Below are 20,808 nucleotides of genomic sequence, written 5' to 3' on the forward strand. Positions count from 1 at the left end.
TTTTTTGTGAAGAAAAATACAAATTGGGGCCAGAGCCATAGTCCAGTGAGGAAGGCAATTTGCCTTGCACACAGCTGACCTGGGTTCGAACTCTGGCACCCCAAAGAGTCCCTCGAACTTGTCAGGAGCTGTCTCTGAGAGCAGAGTGTAAGCCCTAAGCACCACCAGGTGTGGCCCCGAAACCCAACCTAAACCAAACAAAAATGCAAAGGGGTGCCAACTTTGTGCAGGACACTTGGGTTTTGTTGTTTTTTTGTTTGTTTGTTTGTTGTTCTGTTTTGTTTTTGCTTTTTGGGTCACACCCGTGATGCGCAGGGGTTACTCTTGGCTCTGCATTCAGGAATCACTCCTGGCAGTGCTCGGGGGACCATATGCTAGGATGCTAGGAATTGAACCCGGGTCAGCCACGTGAAAGGCGAACGCCCTACCCGCTGTGCTATCGCTCCAGCCCTGTGCAGGACACTTGGAAAGGCCTGTAGCATCCTGGAACATCTCTCATGGCCCCCATCTCCAGGGGGACCTGTTTGCTATTTATAGATAAGCTACTGACCTCCTCCTCCCCACCTCCACCCCCCAAAGGTGCTGGGATTTGCTCCAAAATGTCTAAACTGGGATTTGAACCTGGATTCCCAGGGGGGAGGAGAGGCCAAGAGCTGATTTTTTGCACCCAGGGCCCAGCGGGGCAACTGCATTGCTCGCCTACCCCCTGGAGATGCCTGTGGCCTGGCGGTGACAACTGTCCAGCCCCCGTCATAGGATTCCGCTGCCCGCTGCGAGAGGGGATGTTTGTTTCCCCGCCACCCACCCCCTGGTGATGTCATGCCCCGGCAGCCAATGGCTGGGGTCTCCCCCGCCCCAACATTCCTTTTCCCCCCAAGCCCCGGGCTGGACCAAGCAGAGAGACCGGGAGCTCCCGCTGGTGTCTGGAGGCTCAGAGGTAAGAGGAGAAGAGGAGACAGCCCATTCCCTGCCTGGCTAGACTGAGCAGCTTTGGGAGGCAGACCTTGGTCCTGGGGGTGCAGGCGTGCCCTGGGGGTGCCCTGGGGGCCCAGGAGGCAGCAGGGTAGAGGAGTTACAGGCATAGGCTTTGAAGCCAGAGCCTGGGTTCAAGGCCAGTGCTTGCCTCCTGCTGGCTGTGTGGCCTGGACTAAGACCCTTTTCACTCTTGGTCTCTGCTTACCCATCTCTGAAATGAGCTGATAAAGGCCACCACCCAGGGCTGAGAGGAAAAAAGCTGCTGCTTCTGGGGCTAGAGCAATAGCACAGTGGATTGGACTCTTGCTTTGCGTGAGGCTGTTCTGGGTTTGATCCCTGGCATCCCATATGGTCCCCTGAGCCCTGCTAGGAATAACTCTTGAGCACTGCTGGGTATAGCCTCTTCACCCCAAAATAAGTTGCTGCTTCTAACAAGCTGGGACAGGAGTATGGGGTGGGGCTGGTCTATAGGGGTTCCCATTAGGGACCCCCATTTCATCCCCTATTGATGGGAGGGAGGGCCCTATCCCCGAACCACATTTTGTCCTTCACCCAAAAGTCTCTCTTTGGCTAGGGGAGAAGGTGGGAGGCCTCTGGGGAGCAAAGATTGGTTTATAAGCCCCCCATGACTGTCGAGATAAGTTGGCACAACTCCACCACTAACCATTCCCTGGGCTAGCCTCTGAGTCTGTCTTTCTTGTTTTTTTTCTTCTTGGGTCACACCTGGCGATGCATGGGGGTTACTCTGGCTCATGCACTCAGGAATCACTCCTGGCAGTGCTCGGGGGACCATATGGGATGCTGGGGATCGTGAACCCAGGTCAGCTGCGTGCAAGGCAAACACCCTACCCACTGTGTTATCGCTCCAGCCCCCTGAGTCTGTTTTTACAATCTCACAAATGCTGGCAGCTGAAGTGATAGCATAGCGGGTAGGACATTTGCCTTGCGCATGGCTGACACGGGTTTGACCCCTGACATCCCATATGGTCCTCCAAACACCACTAGGAGTAATTCCTGTGTGCAGAGCCAGCAGTCACCCCTGATCACTGTTGGGTGTGGCCCTAAAATGAAAAAAAAAAACTCACAGATGCTTGAAGCTGCTTAGACTGGCTCCATTGTACAGATGGAGACACTGAGTATCTAAGAAGTAAAACCCAGTGCCCAAATGCTGGCCTGAGGAAGAGAGGAAGGAGGTGGCAGAGGTCACAGTGCCAGCACTTATTCCTCCCCACTGTGCCCAGCCACATGCCTGGGAGAGCTCAGGGTCCAGGGTGGGTCAGGCTGACCCCCCTGTCTCTCCCCTATTCCTGGGATCCAGGTCACTGGTGTGGGGAAAGAGAAGGCGATGGGAGGGTGGGGGGACTCCCAAGGTTGGGAACTGCCCCTGGGGGAAGAAGGTGCATGCCCAGGGGCACAGCCAGGCCCAGCAGAGGAGGCCTAGAAGTCCAAGGGCAGCCCCTGCCCCCGCCACTCTGAAGGGTAAGGGTGCGACTTAATGGACATCTAAGCTGGACCATCCCTAGGGAGGTGCTTGGAGGATTTACAGTGCATGTGTGAAGGAAATAGTTTTATTCAGGAACCAGGAGAGGCAGGGAGGAAGCCATAAAGGAAAAGAGAATCACACACCCCAAGCTGGGAGTCAGGAGGTTCCCGAGGGAAAGGCACCTTGGAGGAAGAGAGGGGGATCCATGGACACAAATGATCAAGAAAAGGGGCAATGTGGAAAATTCTAGAAGCTCGGGTACTGTAGGCATCCTGCTTCACAGGACACTCCTGAGATCCCTCCTTGCCCTGGCAGTGGGATGGGCAGAGTTAGGTACAGAGAGTGCCCGGGCTGGGGTGAGCTTCCTTCCGAGGCTGCCCCCGCCCCAGCCAGGAGCTGGTATGAGGCTCCGGAAGGGCACACTGGGCTAAATATAACCTGGGCTGGCCGGGGCCCAGGCGGGCATGTGGGGGGGGCACTCTCTTGCCCCTCACCCTGCTGAGCTTCCTGGGCCAACCTCTGGGTGTGACCCTGACGGCTGATGGCCCCAGCCTGGAGTCTGGAGCCTGGGGTCCAGGGGACCCTCCATTCCAGTGCCCCACCTCCTCTAAGTCCCAGACACCCCCACACAAGCCCACATCAGGAGGTCGTGTCCTGCACGCAGGTCTGGTCTCTCAGATGGGGATCCATGTCCTATCCCTGCACTACTCATTCCTAAAAGAGGGGAGGGTACCTTTTCCCATCTGTAAGTGCCTGTGAGTGGCAGGTCTCATCCCATCACTGCATGGGCCCCCAGCAGGGCCTAAGCGACTCCTGGACCAGAGCACTAAGAAAGGAGTATCCCCTGAACACGCTTTGGGTGTGGCACCCAAACCAACCCCCATCAGCACGAAAAGAGGCCCATTACACAGGCATCTTAGAGTCCCTGCCTCCCCCAGCTGGGACTAAGACTGTTGGCCTATGAACCCTCCCTCAGAAGATAGCCAGCAAAGCCGGTGGGAATACCACCTCCTCCCTTTTTCTTTCTTTCTTTCTTTCTTTCTTTCTTTCTTTCTTTCTTTCTTTCTTTCTTTCCTTCTTCCTTCCTTCCTTCCTTCCTTCCTTCCTTCCTTCCTTTTTCTCTCTTTCTTTCTTTTTCTTTCCTTTTCTTTTTTTCTCTTTTTCGTTCCTTCTTTCTTTCCTAGCTCTGCGTTTATGGATCCCTCCTGATCACAGGGTCCACGAGGCTGCTTGGGGTGTCAGAGATTCAAACCAGGGCTGTTGGCAGCAAGGCAAGAACCCGACCTGCTGTACCATATTTGGGTCCCACAACCTCCCCTTTCTGAGCTGTTTCCTCCTGACAACAGCGACCACCACCAGCGCAGGTTCAAGGTCTGTGGGTGTAAGGGCAGGTCCAGTTTGGAGCAGGCTCTGGGGCCTGGGACCTCCCGTGTGGGGTAACTGAGGGTTGGAAGAGGAGAGTAGTAAGAAACAAAGACCAGATCCCCACCCCCCAGAAGTCCCAGAGAATTGCTCTTGGCCCCTGTGGGAGGAAGCTGGGTGTGGGCAGCGTGGGGGCAAAGGGGGTCCCTGTGGTCTCTCTCCTGGCCAGTGGTGGGGTATGAAGGGCCTTTGTGTGGCTTGGCTGGGTGGGCAGGCGCGGAATGCCATTATCTGCGGGAATGTGCCAGGAATGTGCCCACGAGGGCTGACCTTTCCCTGGGGTGGGGGCGGGTTGGCATGCCAGGTGGGGGCTGGGAGGGCAAGACCAGAGTGGGGAGTTGGGTGTGGTGGGGAGAGATGGGCTTCATCTGCATCTCTCCAGAGATGCCTGTGAACCCCCAGTTGTTTTTTTTTTTTAATTTGGGGAGTTTGGATCATACCCAGCTGTACTCAGGGTTTACTCCTGGCTCTGTGCTCAGATTTTACTGCTGACAATGTCATGTTGGGAGACCATGTCAGGTGCTGGGGATCAAACCTGGGTTGACTGTGTGCGGGCAAGCTCCCACTTGCTGTACTGAACCCCTAGTTCTACCTTCTTACTGCGCTGAGTGACCTGGCCCAGTGCTTTCTTCTTCTTTTTTTTTTCTTTCCTCTTTTGGTCACACCCAGCAATGCTCAGGGATTCCTCCTGGCTCTGCCCTCAGGAATTACTCCTGGCAGTACTTGTTTTTTGGAGGAAGGTTTGGGACATACCTAGCAGTGCTCAGGGATTCCTTCTGGCTCTGCACTCAGGAATTACTCTTGGTGGTGCTCAGGGGATTATAAAGGACGCTGGGGGAATCAAACCTGGGTCAGCTGCGTGCAAAGTAGATGCCCTCCCTGCTGTACTATTTCTCCAGGCCCAGTGGTTTTGTACCAAGGTTTTTGTTTCTGCAGAGAGGTGGGAAATGAAGATATTAGCCCAGGGGCTAACAAAGAGTAACTGCTGCCCCAGGCCCCTGTAGTATTAGCCAGATACTGAGCTGAGGCTGGTACCTTCTGCCAAGTTCAAGTCCCGGGACTGTAGGGATGGTACAGTGGGTAGAGCCTTTGCCTGGCTGGCATGCAGTTAATGCAGATTCAATCCCTGGCACCATACATAGTCCCCTAGCCTGTCAGGAGTAGGCCCTGAGTACCACCTGGGAAACAATGAAGCAGCAAGTGCTTGAGAAGTGTCTGTGGGGGGTCACTTGCCTTGCATGTGGCCAACCTGGCCTCCATCTCTGACATCACGTACCTTCACAAGCCCCACCAGGAGTGATCGCTGAGCCAGGTTTCACATCCATAACTCACTGCACAGTGCTCTTCTATCTGGCAGCTCTGTGGCTGGTGCTCACTCTCCCCCTTCCATAGGTAAGGAAACTGAGGCCCAGAGAAGTGAGGGGATATAGTGTATGTGGCCACACCCAAAGTACAGGTCTTACACATGGCTCTGTGCTCAAGGGTTACTCTAGCTATGGCTCCGGGGACCTTCTGTGGTGCCAGGGATCAAACCTGGGTCAGCTGTGTGCAGGGCCAGTTCCAGCCCACTGACCTATCTCTCCAGCCATGAATGAGATTTCTATAGTGATTGAAATAGAGCTGGGGTCCTTTGGGGTGGGTGCCCTGAAGCAAAGGTCTCTCAGCCTCAGTGTCTCTGCTTGCACTCTGCTTTCTTTTCATTTTGGTTTTGGGGCCACATCCAGCAGTGCTCGGGGATTACTCCTTTTCTGTGGTCAGGGATCACTCCTGGTGGTGCTCAGGGGCCCCTATGGAATGGCAGGGATTGAACCTGGGTCGACCGCGTGTAGGCAATCACCTTCCCTGCTGTGCACCTGGGCTCTGGGGAGAGGGACTGACCTGGAACAGACGCGGTACTCAGAGCAACTGGGGAGAGGAGGGGAGAAACTGGTGATAATGTTCTCATGCTTCTTCTTAGAGCCCCACACTCAGGAGGCCCACGGCGCTGAAGGAGACCCCAAGGTGAGCACTGATTGTGGACACAACGGTTCCTGCCCCATCGCTCTCCCGAGGTTCATTGCCCACACCCTGGTTTCTTTCTGGCAGGCAGCAGCAAGACCCCAGAGGAAGGACGAGTACCCCATAGAAGACAGTGCGGCACTCTGGGCAGAAGGGGGTGCTTGTACCCAGGCAGCGGTGAGAAGACAGGAGGGTCTCCCCGTTTTGTTTTGGGTTTTTTTTGGGGGGTCACACCTGGTGATGCTCAGAGGTTACACCTGGTTCTGCACTCAGGAATCATTCCTGGGGGTGCTCGGGGGACCACATGGGATGATGGAGATTGAACCCGCGTCGGCTTGTGCAAAGCAAACACCCTCCCTGCTGTACTACTGTTCCAGCCCCAACCCTCTCCCTTTCTTACACCCACCTGAACGCACCAAGCCCGGCCTCCTCCCCTCCTGTCGTGGCTCAGGTCCCTCCTCGTCTCTCCCGCAGGATCAGCGGCAGCTGCTCCATGCAGAACTGAAGTGGGTTCTGCAGCAGAAGGGGGAGCGGAAGCAGGACTGGAGGGTCCAGGGCGCTGCCAGAGACGTCATGGAGGCCAGGAGTCGAAGCGCCGAGGTGAGCACCCAACATGGGCTGCAGGGGGCGCTCGCGGGGCCTGGGGCAAAAAGAGACTTCCAGGTGTCTGCATCAGCTGACCATGGGGAAATAGAAGTAGTAAGAGGGCCATTTGTTGCCATGTGGGGGATTGCACCCAGTGGTATTTGGGGACCACTAGGGCGAGCTCCCTGCAGGAGGAACTGAGCCTGTTTTATGGGATCTATGAGGAATAGAAACTTAATATTGAAATCAGAGAGATGGCTCTACGGCTGAGCTCACGTGGGGCATGCAGGAGGCCCCAGGTTTGAACCCCAGCACTGCATGGTCCTCTGTGATCACCAGGAGTGACATCCAAACAAAAGAAAATTTATTTTATTTTATGTATTTTTGGCTTTTGGGATCATACCCGGTGATGCTCAGAGGTTACTCCTGGCTCTGCCCGCTGTACTATCCTGTACTATTGCTCCAACTCCAACAAAAGAAAATTTAATATTAAATTTTGTCTGTTGAAAAGAATTAAGTATGTGAGCTGGAGAGACAGTACAGCAAATAGGGCATTTGCCTTGTTTGTGATCAACTTGAGTTCAACCCTTGTCACCCCATATAGTCCCCTGAGCCCTGATGGAGTGACCCCTGACAGCAGTGCCCCCGGAGTAAGTCCTGAGCACTGCTGGGTGTGGCCCAACAACAGCAACCAAAGAATTAAGCAGGGAAGAGCCTTAGTATAGCATTTACCTTACACGTGGCTGGCCCAGGTTGTATCTCTGGCACCACACATGGTCCCCCAAGCCCCACCGGGAGTAATTTCTGAGTGCAGGGCCCTGAGCACTGCCAGGTGTGGCCCCTAAGAATACCCCTTCAAAAAAAAATGAACTAAGTATATGCTTTGCATGAGATCCTGGATTTGATCTATGGCAACCATCACCCCATTTCTTTTTTTTTGGGGGGGGCACCTGGCACTGATCTGGGGCTTCCCCTGGCTCTGAGCTTGGGGGAGTCACTCCTAGCAAGGCTTAAGAGAACGCGTGCTGCTGGGAATTGAACTGGGGTGACACCACCGAAGGGAGTGCTTTATCCCCTATATTGTCTCCCCAGCACTCCCACCCCTGCAGGTTCTTTATGTTTATTGTGTTTAGCAATGCTCGGGACTTATTCCTGGCTCTGTGCTTAAGAATCACTCCTGGCAGTGTCCAGGGGACCATCTGGGGTGTCTGGGGAATGGGATCGAATACCCAAGGCAAGTGTTCTCCCCTCTGTACTGTTGTTCAGGCCCCATGCTGATTCTTTTAACATAAACTTTCCCTAGCACAAAGGCAAAGCAACTAAGTCCTATGGAGCATAATGGGGTTATATCAATAAAGAGATAAGGAGACAGAGCCAGAGTACAGCAGGAGGGCATTTGCCTTGTAAGCAGCCAACCTGGGTTCGATCTCTGGCATCCCATATGGGGCCCTCTCCTCAGGAGAGATCCTCTGAGTACAGAGCCAGGGTAAAGCCTTGAGCACCGCAGGGTGTGGCCCCCAAACCAAAATACAAGCAAACAAACAAAAAGAGATAAGGGGGCAGAAGAGCTTATACAGGGTTTAAGACGCTTTGTCTTTTTTTTTTTTAATTAATTTTTTTTGTGTGTTATTTTAAACTACAGTGATTCTGAACTGGATTGATCATTTCTTTCCATCCTTGCCATTATTTCAATTTGTACTTTTTAAAAAAAATTTTTACTAGTGAAATACCATGAGGTACAGTTGTAGACTTACAAATTTTTGTGCTTGGGTTTCAAGTTATACAATGATCCAGTACCCATCCCTCCACCAGTGCCCATTCTCCATCATTTACATATTTTTAAAAATTTTTGTTAGTAGAAACACCATGAGGTACAGTTGTAGATTTACAAATTTTTGTGCTTGGGTTTCAATTGTACAACGATCAAACACCCATCCCTCCACCAGTGCCCATTTTCCACCACCACGGGTCCCAGTATTCCTCCCACCCCCCATCCCCTCATCCTACCCTGCCTGTGGCAGGGTATTTCCTTTTGTTCTCTCTCTCCTTTTGGGTGTTGTGGTTTGCAAAAGAGGCATTGAGGGGCAATCATGTTTGGTAAGCTTTGTCTTATACATGGTCAACCCCAGTTCAATCCCTGGCACTCCTTATGGTCCCCTGAGTACCTTCAGGAGTGATTTCCCAGCACCAGGTCAAGAATGATCCCTGAGCACTGTTGGGTGTGGCCCAAATACAAAAACAAAAAATAGAGATTAGAAGACAAGAAGTGGACTTGGAGAGATTACACAGAGAAAAACACTTGCCTTGTTTTTATTTCATTTTTTTTGGAACCACACCCTGCTAATGCTAAAGACTTACTCCTGGTTCTACACTCAGGGATCACTCCTGGCACTGATTAAGGGACCCTGTAGGGTTCTGAGATCAAACCCAGGTCAGTTTTGTGCAAGGGACTTATTCCTGGCTCTGTGCTTAGGAATCACTCCTGGCAGTGCCCAGGGGACAATCTGGGATGCCTGTGGAATAGGATTGACTCCCTACCCTACCCACTATACTAACTCTTCAACCCCCAAAAACAAATCTTTAAGAAGGTGAATTTTGGACCCATGAGTTCACATCTCAAAGCTACCACTTTATCTTTCGCTTGTTTTGGGGCCACACCTGGCAGTGCTCAGGGCTTACTACTGGCTTTGTACTCAGGGATCACTCCTGGTGGAGCTCCAAGAACTATATGGGGAGCTGGACGTCAAGTCCTGTTAGTTGTATACAAAACGATCCAGCAGTGCACCAGCCCTACCTTTTTTTTTTAATGGGGGGCACACTTGGCAGTGGTCAGGGGTTACTCCTGACTGCAGTCAGGAATTAGTCCTGATGAGCTTAGGGGACCATATAGGATGCTAGGGATTGAACCCAGATTGGCTGCATGCAAGGCAAATGCCCTCCTTGCTGTGCTACTTCTCCACCTCCTCCCCCCAGCCCTACCTTTTTAGCTGCACAGTCCTTGGTAGGTACCTTCATTTTTTCCATCAATGGAATGGGGCAATATGTCCTACCTTGCTGTTCCCCAGATGCTGAGCACTCACAGGGAAGCCAGCAACACTTCATGGCTATCTAGGAACCTTCTAGAAAGTTTGCCACAGGTGCTCCTGTAGACAGAGTGCCAGCCTGGGCCTTGTCTGCCACATGCCAAGTCTAGAGTGGATCTGCTTTTACAGGAGCCAGAGGGGCTAAGGGTGGGAGATGCCAGGGCTGTGGAGGGTACCGTCTATGTGAATTTTGGGTTCTGGCATCTACAACCGGGGGCGAGTCCCATCCAGGTCACTTTATTGTGTGGCCGTGGACAAGTCACTTCTCCTTTTCTTTTTTTATTGAATTTCAGGGCACTCTAGCAGTGCTCAGGATTTACTCCTAGCTCTGTGTTTAGGAATTACTCCTGGCAGGGGGACCATACGGGGTGACAGAGACTACACGCTATACTATCTGGCCCAAGTTATTATTTTACTTCTTTGGACCTCAGTGTTGTCCTCCGGGCCTGTTATGAAACACAATGCTGCTCAGAAAGCGCTCAGTTCGGGGCTCAAGGGGAGTGGGGTGCTACTGCTGCCCCCTTCTCGCCCCTCCTGCCACACTCTGTTCATTGGCATCACCGCCAAGGGCTGTCATGCCCAGACCCACTCTGAGCCCTGGGATTCTAGTCTTCGTCGTTTCCATGCCCTGCCCGGGACAGTGTCCACTCCCAGTCCTGGCAGCACTCTGGGCTCAGTTCACAAGCAGACACTCCTGGTTTTCAGACACCCCAGTGACCCATTTTTTTGTGTGTGTGTTTTGGGGCCATACCGGGTGGTACTCAGGGCTTACTCCTGACTATGCTCAAGGATCACTCCTGGCAGGGCTTGGGGAACCCTTTGGAGTATTTGGGATTGAAGCTGGGCTGGCCACGTGCAAGAATAATGCCCTCCCCATTGTACTAGCGCTCCAGCCCCTGCGACCCAACATTCTCAGAAGGTAGGAGGCAGTTCTGTCCTTCAGCAGAGGGGGGGTCTCAGAGGGTGGGGGGAGAATTCACAGCGTGCAGCTGGACAAAAGCCAGTCAGTTCCATTACAGTAAATACCAGGAATACCACTTCTCCTTCCCCACGCACCCCTTACACTGGATTCCCTTACCGTGGATGTTATGTAGGCCTTGGGGTCAAGTTCACAAAAGAGTACAGTCTTGCAGGCATTCAGGCTATTGCACTCCTACCCCTCCAATCTTTTCCCAGAAATTCCTTCCAGCACCCTGTGGGTTTTTATAAGATCCCCTCCCACACCTCTATTCTGCCCTTTTCAGGGAGGGTCCACGCTTGGTTGTGCTCAGTTGCTCATTCCTAGTATGGGTCAGGGGACCCTCAGCGGTGTTAGGGATCAAATCTGGGTTTCGTGTGTGCAAGGCAAATGCGTTCCCGGCTGTACCATCTCTTGGGTTTTAGTTTCTTTTATTTCTATTTTGGGGGCTTGGTTATGTGCTCAGCAGTGACCCCTGGCGGTGATCGGGGTGCCAGATATGTGGTGTGCCAGAGATCTAGCTTCGCTAGGCTGTGTGCAAGACTATCGCTCAGGACCATAAACCTCGCCTTTAGGCTATGGGATCCCGCCCCCTTCTCTCCCCTCCGACTGCCTTCCCCCTGCTGGAGGCACATCTTGGCACACGCACTTGGTTGTGGGGCTCGCTCATTTCTTTTTGTGGCCACACTCGGCGGTGCTCAAGGTTTTATTCCCGGCTCTGCGCTCAAGGATGGAGGTGATGGAAGACCCTATGGGATGCTGGGGATCGAACCAGGGTCAGGCGCATGCAAGGCAAGCGCTCTGTCCCCTGTACTATCTAACCAGTCCTGGGGTTCGGTCATTTTAATTGTGGTTCTCCTTGGAGGCCACACTTGTGGAGCTTTGGAAGCTTTTTATACCTGATCTGCCCTCCTTGTTCCTGGTCTGTGGGCTCGAAACCCGAGGGTTCTCAGATTCAGGCAAAGATGCTTACCCCCGCCCCCTACGTGACCCGCCCCTGTTAGCCCCGCCCCTCCTCCTCCTTAGAGCACGGCCTCTCCTCGTAACTGCAGCTCCGCCCCTGATAAACTACCCCGCCCCTGACTATAGCCCCGCCCCTAGCAGTAAACCCCGCCCCTAACGACAGTCCCCGCCCCCTGAGAGTACGGCCCCTCCTGACGACAGTCCCCGCCCCCAGCAGGAGGCCCCGCCCCCGACTGCACTGCATCTAGCCCAGTAATTACGGCCCCGCCCCCCCGGCAGCAGGCCCCGCCCTCTACAGCAAGGCTCCGCCCCTTACACTACGGTCCTTCCCCTTGACCGCACGGACCCACCTTGTCATTCCTCCTCCCACCTTTCAGTCCAAAGTCAGGGGATCGCCCGCCCTCCCCCTTCACCCCCCTCCCCCCGACCCCGTGCCTCCTCTGCGAAGGCCTCCGGGTCCCGCTGAACCGTTGAACCGCGTGCTCAGAAGGGAGATGCCGGAGTGCGTGGGTCCTGGGGCAGAAGCCCAGTGGACCCGTTTTGAGCCGCTTTTAAGCGGGATGGTGACCTGGGGCGAAGTTCTGCTCGAGCACCGCCAGGCGAACCCTCGCCTCTCTCGGCAGGAGCTGAGGCGGACGGAGTTGGTGGAGATCATCGTAGAGACGGAGGCGCACACCGGGGTCAGCGGCATCAACGTAGCGGGCGGCGGCAAGGAGGGAATCTTCGTCCGCGAGCTGCGCGAGGACTCGCCCGCGGCCAGGAGCCTCAGTCTGCAGGAAGGTGGGCGAGGCTGCGGGGCGCGGGGCACCCACCGGGAGGCTGGGCTGAAGGTCTGGGAGAGTTTGTGCTTTCTTAGACCAGGCTCTAGAGCTTCATTTTCAGGGTTAGAATCCTAAATCTGTGCTTAAGATCATTCTGTGCCTCGGTTTTCTCATCTCCGAAATGGGAATAATGTTAATATTTAGCTTAACCGGCTTATTATGTGGATTAAAATGAGCCAATATTTGAAAAACACATAGCTGAGACATACGGTAAATGTAAATGCTATTTTTGTTAGCTGGAGTTAACATGGAGAGGTGGGGAGTGGACCGAGACTGATGTGATTTATTGTTGCAACACCTATTAAGCGTCTTGGACTTCCAGACGTTATTCAGGATACTTGGGCTTGAGTAATGGACCAAACAGACATTATACACTATGGAACCTGGATATTTTGCAGTGGAAAGGGGAATATCTTAGTCTTGGGGATGTAGCTCAGTCTTACAGTAGTTGCCTTACAAAAACGGGGGTTCAATCCAAGGCACTACAGAAAAATAAAAGGTAAAATACATAGAAAATTAGAAAACATGGGCTATAGGTACCAGGAGGGAAGCTGTTTTTTCCTTAGTTTTTGTGCTTTGGGGGCCATGCCCAGCGGCACTCAGGAGTTACTCCTGGCTTTGCACTCAGGAATTACTCCTGGTGTGGCTTTGGGGACCATATGGGGTGCCAAGATCAAACCTGGGTAAGTCTCATGCAAGGCAGGCGCCAATCTGTTGTACCATCGCTCCAGCCCCAAGAAGCAGCACCTCCTCCTTCATCATCATCATCATCATCATTATTTTGGGGCCACACCTGCTGATGTTCAGAGGTTATTCCTGGCTCTGCACTCAGGAATTACTCTTGGCGGTGCTTGGGGGACCATATGGGATGCCAGGATCGAACCCTGGTCGACTGCATGCAAGGCAAATGTCCTACCCACTGTACTATTGTTCCGGTCCCAGGAAACCAGAGCAGTAGTGTGTTGTCTTGTTGGTGGGGGCCATTCTCAAGTTGCGGGGTCTTCCAGGATTTCATGTTAGAGTTGCTCCCAGTTGTGCTTTGGGGACCATGTGGTGCTGGTGATAGAACCCAGGCACCAGCATGCATGTCTCAAAACAAAACCAAACAAGTTGTGTCCACGAATCCTTTTTTAAAATTTTTTTTGTGGGGTAAGGGTTGGGACCACACCCACTCAGAGGCTATTTCTGACTCTGTGCTCAGGAGTGTCCCCTGGCATTGTTCAGAGTAAATCATATATGGTGTCAGGGATAGAATTGGGGTCAGATGTATGCAAGACAACTGTAAGTTCCATAATATCTCTCTGGCCCTCGCCCGTTTTTGGTCCACACCTGATGATGGTTGGGGGCTACATCTGTGCTTGGGGGTCACCCCTCCAGGGTCTGGTGCCCTGAGCTCCCTGAATGCAAAACATGTGCTGGTTCCACTGACCCCTGATCAGTCCAGGGATTTTTTTTTTCTTTCTGCGTTATACTCAGCGATGCACAGGGGTTACTCCTAGCTCATGCACTCAGGAATTACTTCTGGCTGTGCTCAGGGGACCCTATGGAATGCTGGGAATCAAATCCAGGTCGGCCGCGTGCAAAGCAAGCACCCTACCCGCTATTACTCCAGCCCCAGTCCAGGGATTCTTAACCTGAGGATGGAGTTGATGGTGCCGTGAAGTGGGAAACACCGGACTGAGCTTATTTAAAGACCAGAAATTCTGTTGGGATATGAAAAATGAGAGGTTGGACAGAAAGGTAGAGAAAGAGAGTAGTTGGATATATGAACTTAGGATAAAAGGGGAGTGGGCTGGGTTAGAGATGGACCCCTGGGAGTCATCAGCAGCAGATTTATAATATATATGTGGAGGCACTCTTGGTGGTGCTCAGGGAGCACTCCTAGTGATCTCGGATAACTATGTAGGGCCTGGGAATTGAACACCAATCAGCTGCTTGCAAGGCAAACACCTTATACCTCTGTACTCTCTCTGGCCCCAGAGTTTTTGGTTTTAAATAATCCTGAATTTGGACCTGCTTTCCCCAAGTGGCTGGTGTAGCATGTACATGGAGACAAGGACAGGTCTAAGACCTGAGGTGTGGAGCTTCATGTATCCAGGGAGTTGGCAAAAGCCCATCTGGGGAGACCGAGGAGAACCCTGAGGGGAGTGTCCAGAATGGGAGGGCATGAAGGTGAATCAGGGGAGTCACAAAAGTGGCTTGACTCAAACAGATGAAGCTTGGGACTTCCTTGGCAGCAGGTGGAGAACGAACTAAATCGCCACAGAACCAGGTGTGGGAGTATGTCGGTGAACTTGTTCATTAGGGGGCTACCCTCTGTGGTATTGGTGTTCAGGGACCATGGAGTGCTGTTCTCTTTTCTGTAAGCTAGGGTACACACACACACACACACACACACACACACAACTTGCCTTCCAGCATGGCTCAAATTTACTAGCTCTCCTGCCTTGGGTGGAAACTTCTGGTAGGTTTCTTTCACCTCTATTCACTCAGTAAAGGAAGCCAAGTCAGCATCTGAAAGGTGGGGATGGGGGCTGGAGAGATAGTATAGCAGCAGATAGGGCGCTCACCTTGCATGATGCTAACTCGGGTTCAATTCCCAGCATCCCATATGCCAGCGCTCTCCCCCCTCCAAAAAAAAAAAAAAAAAAGGAACGGAAAAGAAAAACCAAAAAACGAAAAAAAATCTGAAAGGTGGTGAGTAAAAGGGCGACAGGCGTGGCCTGAGTGGGCGTGGCCAACACAGGTGGGGGCAGGCTAAGGATATGGGGCGGGGCTTCCCTCAGTAAGGGCGGGTCTTGGCGCCAGCTTCCTGTTCTTTGGACCATGACTTGGGGCGGGGCCTCCTTGATAGGCAGCAGAGTGGGCGGAGCCAGGCCTGGGAGAGGTGCTCACACCCTGCCACTGCACCTTGTCCGGCAGGGGACCAGCTGCTGAGCGCTCGTGTGTTCTTCGACAACTTCAAATATGAGGATGCGCTCCGCCTGCTACAATGCGCCGAGCCGTACAAGGTCTCCTTCTGCCTAAAGCGCACTGTGCCCACCGGGGACCTGGCACTGCGGCCTGGGACAGTGGCTGGCTACGAGATCAAAGGCCCGCGGGCCAAGGTGGCCAAGCTGGTACGCGTGCTTAGCTCGGCCCCGGCGTTGGACTGCCCCAGCGACTCGGGATCCGCGCCGTGAGCCACGTTTGCTGAGCCCGTGGCCAGCCGTTGCCCCCTGTCTTGTCACTAACCCGAAGCTAATCCTGCTCTTTACCTCCTATTCTCTGCCCGCTCCTAAGTTCCTGCCTGGGGAGGGGCACCCACCCACGCCAGTGCAGGGAGTGCAGCCTCTCTGGGGAGACACTCCCCCACATCTGGTCCTCCACTTCTGATTCACTGTGAGAGCCCACATGACCACCTTCACTTCCTCGGGCAATAATGGTGACATGAGAGGCAGGAGTTCTGGGGACAAGATGCCCCCTACCGGGTGGGCCCCCACTCCCAGTCTGTTCTTGGCCTCTCACTGGCCCACCGCCTCCCGCCTCTCTCCTCTCTCCCCAGAACATCCAGAGTCTGTCCCGTGTGAAGAAGAAGAAGATGATGGTGCCGGGGGCCCTGGCGGCCTCTGCCGACCTGGCGCCTGTTGATGTCGAATTCTCCTTTCCCAAGTTCTCCCGCCTGCGCCGGGGCCTCAGAGCCGAGGCGGCCAAGGGTCCACTCCCTGCTGCCCCTGCTCGCCGGCGCATTCAGCTGCCTCGGCTGCGGGTCCGAGAAGTGGCTGAGGAACCCCATGTGGCCAGGCTGGCAGCCGCTGCTCCCCCACCCAGGAAGGCCAAAGCAGAGGCAGAAGTGGCTGCAGGGGCCCCGTTCACAGCCCCGAAGGTGGAGCTGGTGGCTCCTCGGCTGCCAGGGGCTGAGGTGGGCATCCCTGCCCCCAAGGGAGAGGTGGCCCCAGTCACGGAGGCAGCCCCTAGCTTTTCCCTCCACCTGCCAAGCCTTGGGTTAGGGGCCCCATCTGTAGCAGTGGTGGAACCACCAGCTGGAGGGATCCAGGTCCCCCAAGTAGAGTTGCCCACCTTGCCCTCTTTACCCGCTCTGCCCACTCTTCCCTGCCTGGAGACCCGCGAAGGGGCAGCAGCGGTGACAGTGCCTGTCCTGGATGTGGCCGCACCCGCAGTGGGTGTGGACCTGGCCTTGCCGGGGGCAGAGGTGGGGGCTCTAGGAGAAGTGCCGGAGGTGGCCATGAAGATGCCTCGCCTCAGTTTCCCCCGCTTTGGAGCTCGAGCAAAGGAAGCAGCCGAGGCCAAGGCAGCCAAGGGCAGTCCTGAAACCAGGGTGAAGGGACCCCGACTCCGAATGCCCACTTTCGGGTTCTCTCTCCTGGAGTCCCGGCCCACTGCCCCTGAAGTGGAGACCAAGCTGAAGCTGCCCACCCTCAAGATGCCCTCCTTCGGCATTGGGGCCTCAGTGCCTGACGTCAAGGCACCCAGGGGTCCTGAAGTGAAGCTCCCCAAGGCCCCTGACATCAAACTCCCGAAAGTGCCCGAGGCCACCCTCCCAGAGGTGCATCTCCCGGAACTCCAGCTCCCCAAGGCTCCAGAGATGAAGCTCCCGAAGGCGCCTGAGATGGCCGTGCCCGACATGCAGCTCCCAGACCTACAGCTGCCGAAAGTTTCAGAAATGAAGCTCCCAAAGGTGCCTGAGATGGCCGTGCCCGACATGCAGCTCCCAGACCTACAGCTGCCGAAAGTTTCAGAAATGAAGCTCCCGAAGGTGCCTGAGATGGCCGTGCCCGACATGCAGCTCCCAGAATTACAGCTGCCAAAAGTCTCGGAAATGAAACTCCCAAAGGTGCCCGAGATGGCCGTGCCCGACATGCAGCTCCCGGACTTGCAGCTGCCAAAGGTTTCAGAAATGAAGCTTCCGAAGGTGCCCGAGATGGCTGTGCCCGACATGCAGCTCCCAGAACTGCAGCTTCCCAAAGTCTCTGAGCTGAGACTCCCCGAGATGAAACTCCCAAAGGTGCCTGACATGGCTGTGCCGGACGTGCACCTCCCGGAGCTGCAGCTGCCTCGAGTTTCAGAGATGAAGCTCCCGAAGATGCCCGAGGTGGCAGTGCCGGACATGCAGCTCCCTGAGCTGCAGCTGCCGCGGGTTTCAGAGATGAAGCTCCCGAAGATGCCTGAGGTGGCCGTGCCGGCCATGCACCTCCCCGAGCTGCAGCTGCCGCGAGTTTCGGAGATGAAGCTCCCGAAGATGCCTGAGGTAGCCGTTCCGGATGTGCACCTACCCGAGCTGCAGCTCCCTAAAGTCTCTGAGTTGAAAGTGCCCGACATGAAGCTCCCAGAGATAAAAGTCCCGAAGGTGCCAGACGTGGCGGTGCCCGAGATGCACCTCCCGGAGATGCGGTTGCCAGAAGTGCAGGTGTCCAAAGTGCCGGAAGTTCACCTGCCCGTGGCCCCCGAGGTGCAAATTAAAGCAGCTGGGGTCCAGCAGGCAGAGGGCAAGGAATTTGGCTTCAAGATGCCCAAAATGACGATGCCCAAGCTGGGGAGGGCAAAGTCGCCTCCTCGAGGCAAGCCGGGAGAGGCAGGGACTGAGGTGTCGGGGAAGTTGGTGACCCTCCCCTGTCTGCAGCCCGCAGTGGGCATCGAGGCACGAGGGGAAGGTCCATCTCTCACGTTACCCTCTGTGGAGATCGACCTGCCAGGTGCCCTTGGCCTGGAGGGCCAGGTCCAAGCAGCAGGACTGGGCAAGGTGGAGCGGGCAGAGGGCGCTGGTGTGGCAGCAGGAGCGGGTGTGGCAGAGGTGACCGGGGAAGGAGGCACCTTCCGGATTCCTGCGGTTGAGCTTGTCACTCCTCAGTTGCCTACGCTCGAGGCTGAAGAAGGGGCGCTGGAGGCAGCAGAGGTGAAGGTGAAGCCCGCCTCCAAGTTCTCGCTGCCCAAGTTTGGACTCGTGGGGCCGAAGATGACCAAGGCCGAGACTGAGGGGATCAGGAGGGCTTCGAAGTTGAAGGGGTCCAAGTTCACCATCTCCCTGCCCAAGGCTCGGCTGGGGACAGAGGCGGAGGCCAAAGGGGCCGGGGAGGTGGGCCTGCTGCGGGCCCTCGATCTCTCCCTGCCCCGCGTGGGCCTGGATGCCCACCTGCCCACGGGCAAGGCAGAGGTCGCGGGCGCCGACGTCAAGCTGAAGGGGCCCAGGTTTACACTGCCCAAGTTTGGAGGCCGGGGCCGTGAGGCTGAGGTGGGGGAGCTTGAGACTGGGGTGGCCGAGTTGGAGGGCAGGGGCCGGGCATGGGAGGGGAAGGTGAAGATGCCCAAGCTGAAGATGCCCACCTTTGGGCTGGTGCGAGGGAAAGAAGCAGAAATTCTGGGGGTCCGTGTCAGCCCTGGGGCTAAGCCAGAATCCCCCGAGATGGCAGCGGCAGTGCTTAAGTTCCCTGATGTGGAGCTGGTGACACTAGGAGTTCAGGAGGAAGGGAAGGCAGAAGGGGGGGTGGCTGTCAGTGGGAAACAGCTCTCAGGCCACACCGTGCAGGTGACTACGGTGAGGCCGCCGGGCTCCGAGGGCCAGGATGGAGGGATCAAGATGCCCCCACTGGGCATCTCCCTGCCCCAGGTAGAGCTGACGGGCTTCGGAGAGATGGGACTGGGCACCATCCAGGGCCAGCAGATCAGTGGTGCTGCCCCTTCAGCAGATGGCACGGCCGGTCACAGGGTCCAGGCGGCCGTGTCTTTGCCCCAAGCGCAGGTGTCGGCGGGTGAGCTGCTGGTGGGTGAGGGCGTCTTCACGATGCCCACAGTGACACTGCCCCAGCTCGAGCTGGATGTGGGCCTGAGGAGCCGAGAGGAGCAGATGGGTGAGGCTGCCCCCGCCAAGGGTGGAACGAGGCAGATGCCCACGTCGGGGCCAGGGGCAGAAGAGGCCACGGACAGGCCTCCAGCCACCGAGCGCACCTTCCACCTCTCGCTGCCCGACGTGGAGCTCTCGCCACCTGGCGTGGGCAGCCATGCCGAGTACCAGGTCGCAGAGAGCGAGGGGGAGGCTGGGCCCAGACTCAGGGTGAGGCTGCCGCGGTTTGGCCTGGCCCGGGCCCGGGACGGGGCTGAGGAGGGCGAGAAGGCCAAGAGCCCAAGGCTCCGGCTACCCCGTGTAGGCTTCAGCCCCGGCGAGGCCTCCCCGCGGGACCGGGAAGGGGACGGCTCCCCCAGTCCTGAGGAGGAGGAAGAGGGTGTTGGTGAAGGGGCATCTGGGCGCCGAGGCCGGGTCCGGGTCCGCCTGCCTCGGGTGGGCTTGGCCTCCCCGTCCAAGTCCCCTGGCGGGGAGAAGTCCCCCAAGTTCCGCTTCCCTCGGGTGTCGCTGAGCCCCAAGGCCCGGAGCAGGAGTGGGGATAAGGATGAAGGTGGCTTCCGGGTCAGGCTGCCCAGTGTGGGCTTCTCAGAGTCAGGGGCTCCGGGGCCCGCAAGGGTGGAGGGGGCTCAGGCAGTGGTTATCTGAGGTCCTTAGGTCCCTGTCCACAGGGTAGCTCCCCTCTACCTTCCCCCCTTCCCCTCACCTCCCGTTGTTTTGTGTGTGAGGTCATTAGCACTAATCCTCGAGGGCAGCGAGGCCTGCTGGGGCTGGGGCTGGGGGCCAGGGCGGGAGCTCAGTGTCTTGCCCAGGTGGCGTGTGAATAAAATAACCCAGAGACATGGCCTGTGTGTGTCTGCTCTCTTCTTGATGTGTGTGTGTGTGTGTGTGGGGGGGGGGGGGACACTATGAGACACCCCACTCTCGGAGAGTCTGGGAGGCCCAGATTAAGGGGGCTTCAGAATTCCCGGGATGACCCCCCTCCACAGAGGTCCCTCCACAGCTGTGCCTGCCTGTCTGGGGGAGCCCCTCCTTTCAGGAGGCCGGGGTGGGACCCCAAGGAAGTGGAACCTCTGCAACCCGCCTGCCCCCTGCTGGCCGCGTTTCCAGAACCAGGAGTGCGTCTGTCCATGTTTAGGGCCCAGCTGTGCGGTTTGCCTCTTTCCTGTCTGACTGGTTTGACTTCCCTGTCCACCCGAGCCCCAGCCCTCTTGGGGATCAGGGGCTCAGGACCGGACACCTAGCTGCCTCTGAACACTGTCAGTGCTGGGAATCAGGGGCAGCTATCCCCCAGCCCCAGCAACCTGAACCCCTCTGGATCTAAACCCGCTTACCTCAGCAGCCCCGCTCCAGGCCTCCAGACACTTCCTCATGTCCCTATGGGTGGACGTGGGGGGGGGTAGCACCCCTGAGGGGTCATCGCGCCCTGTTCCTCCACTTCTCCCTTCAACCTGCTCCCTCATTCAGCTTGCTACCTGCTTCCTTCCTGTAACCCTTTGAGGACAGCAGTTACCTGACCACCTCCACATCCCCCACCACGGGGTTTTCTCACCACAAATCTCTGCATGATCAGGGGGAGGCCCCCTCCTCAGTGCCCACCTGACACTCACACTCACAACTTCCTCACACTCCCTGGACCCCTTTGTCCCCACCCTGCCCTGGACCCTGTCACTGCTTCCCCTCAG

The 20,808-nt window shown here is 56.0% G+C and overlaps 1 protein-coding gene across 1 annotated transcript; it reads left to right on the forward strand.

Annotated features, from left to right (window-relative positions):
• The first annotated feature begins 910 nt into the window (after window positions 1-910).
• On the forward strand, window positions 911-19,771 carry PRX (periaxin). Its single transcript, XM_056136656.1, has 7 exons — window positions 911-937; window positions 5,838-5,881; window positions 5,966-6,055; window positions 6,353-6,478; window positions 12,091-12,247; window positions 15,211-15,407; window positions 15,833-19,771. The coding sequence occupies exons 4-7, from the start codon at window positions 6,452-6,454 to the stop codon at window positions 19,769-19,771; spliced, it is 4,320 nt and encodes a 1,439-aa protein (XP_055992631.1). The 5' UTR covers window positions 911-937; window positions 5,838-5,881; window positions 5,966-6,055; window positions 6,353-6,451.
• The last annotated feature ends 1,037 nt before the right edge of the window (window positions 19,772-20,808 follow it).

Source organism: Sorex fumeus, unplaced genomic scaffold (genome assembly GCF_029834395.1).
Source record: "Sorex fumeus unplaced genomic scaffold, SorFum_2.1 ptg000122l, whole genome shotgun sequence".
In the NCBI taxonomy this organism is placed as follows: domain Eukaryota; kingdom Metazoa; phylum Chordata; class Mammalia; order Eulipotyphla; family Soricidae; genus Sorex; species Sorex fumeus.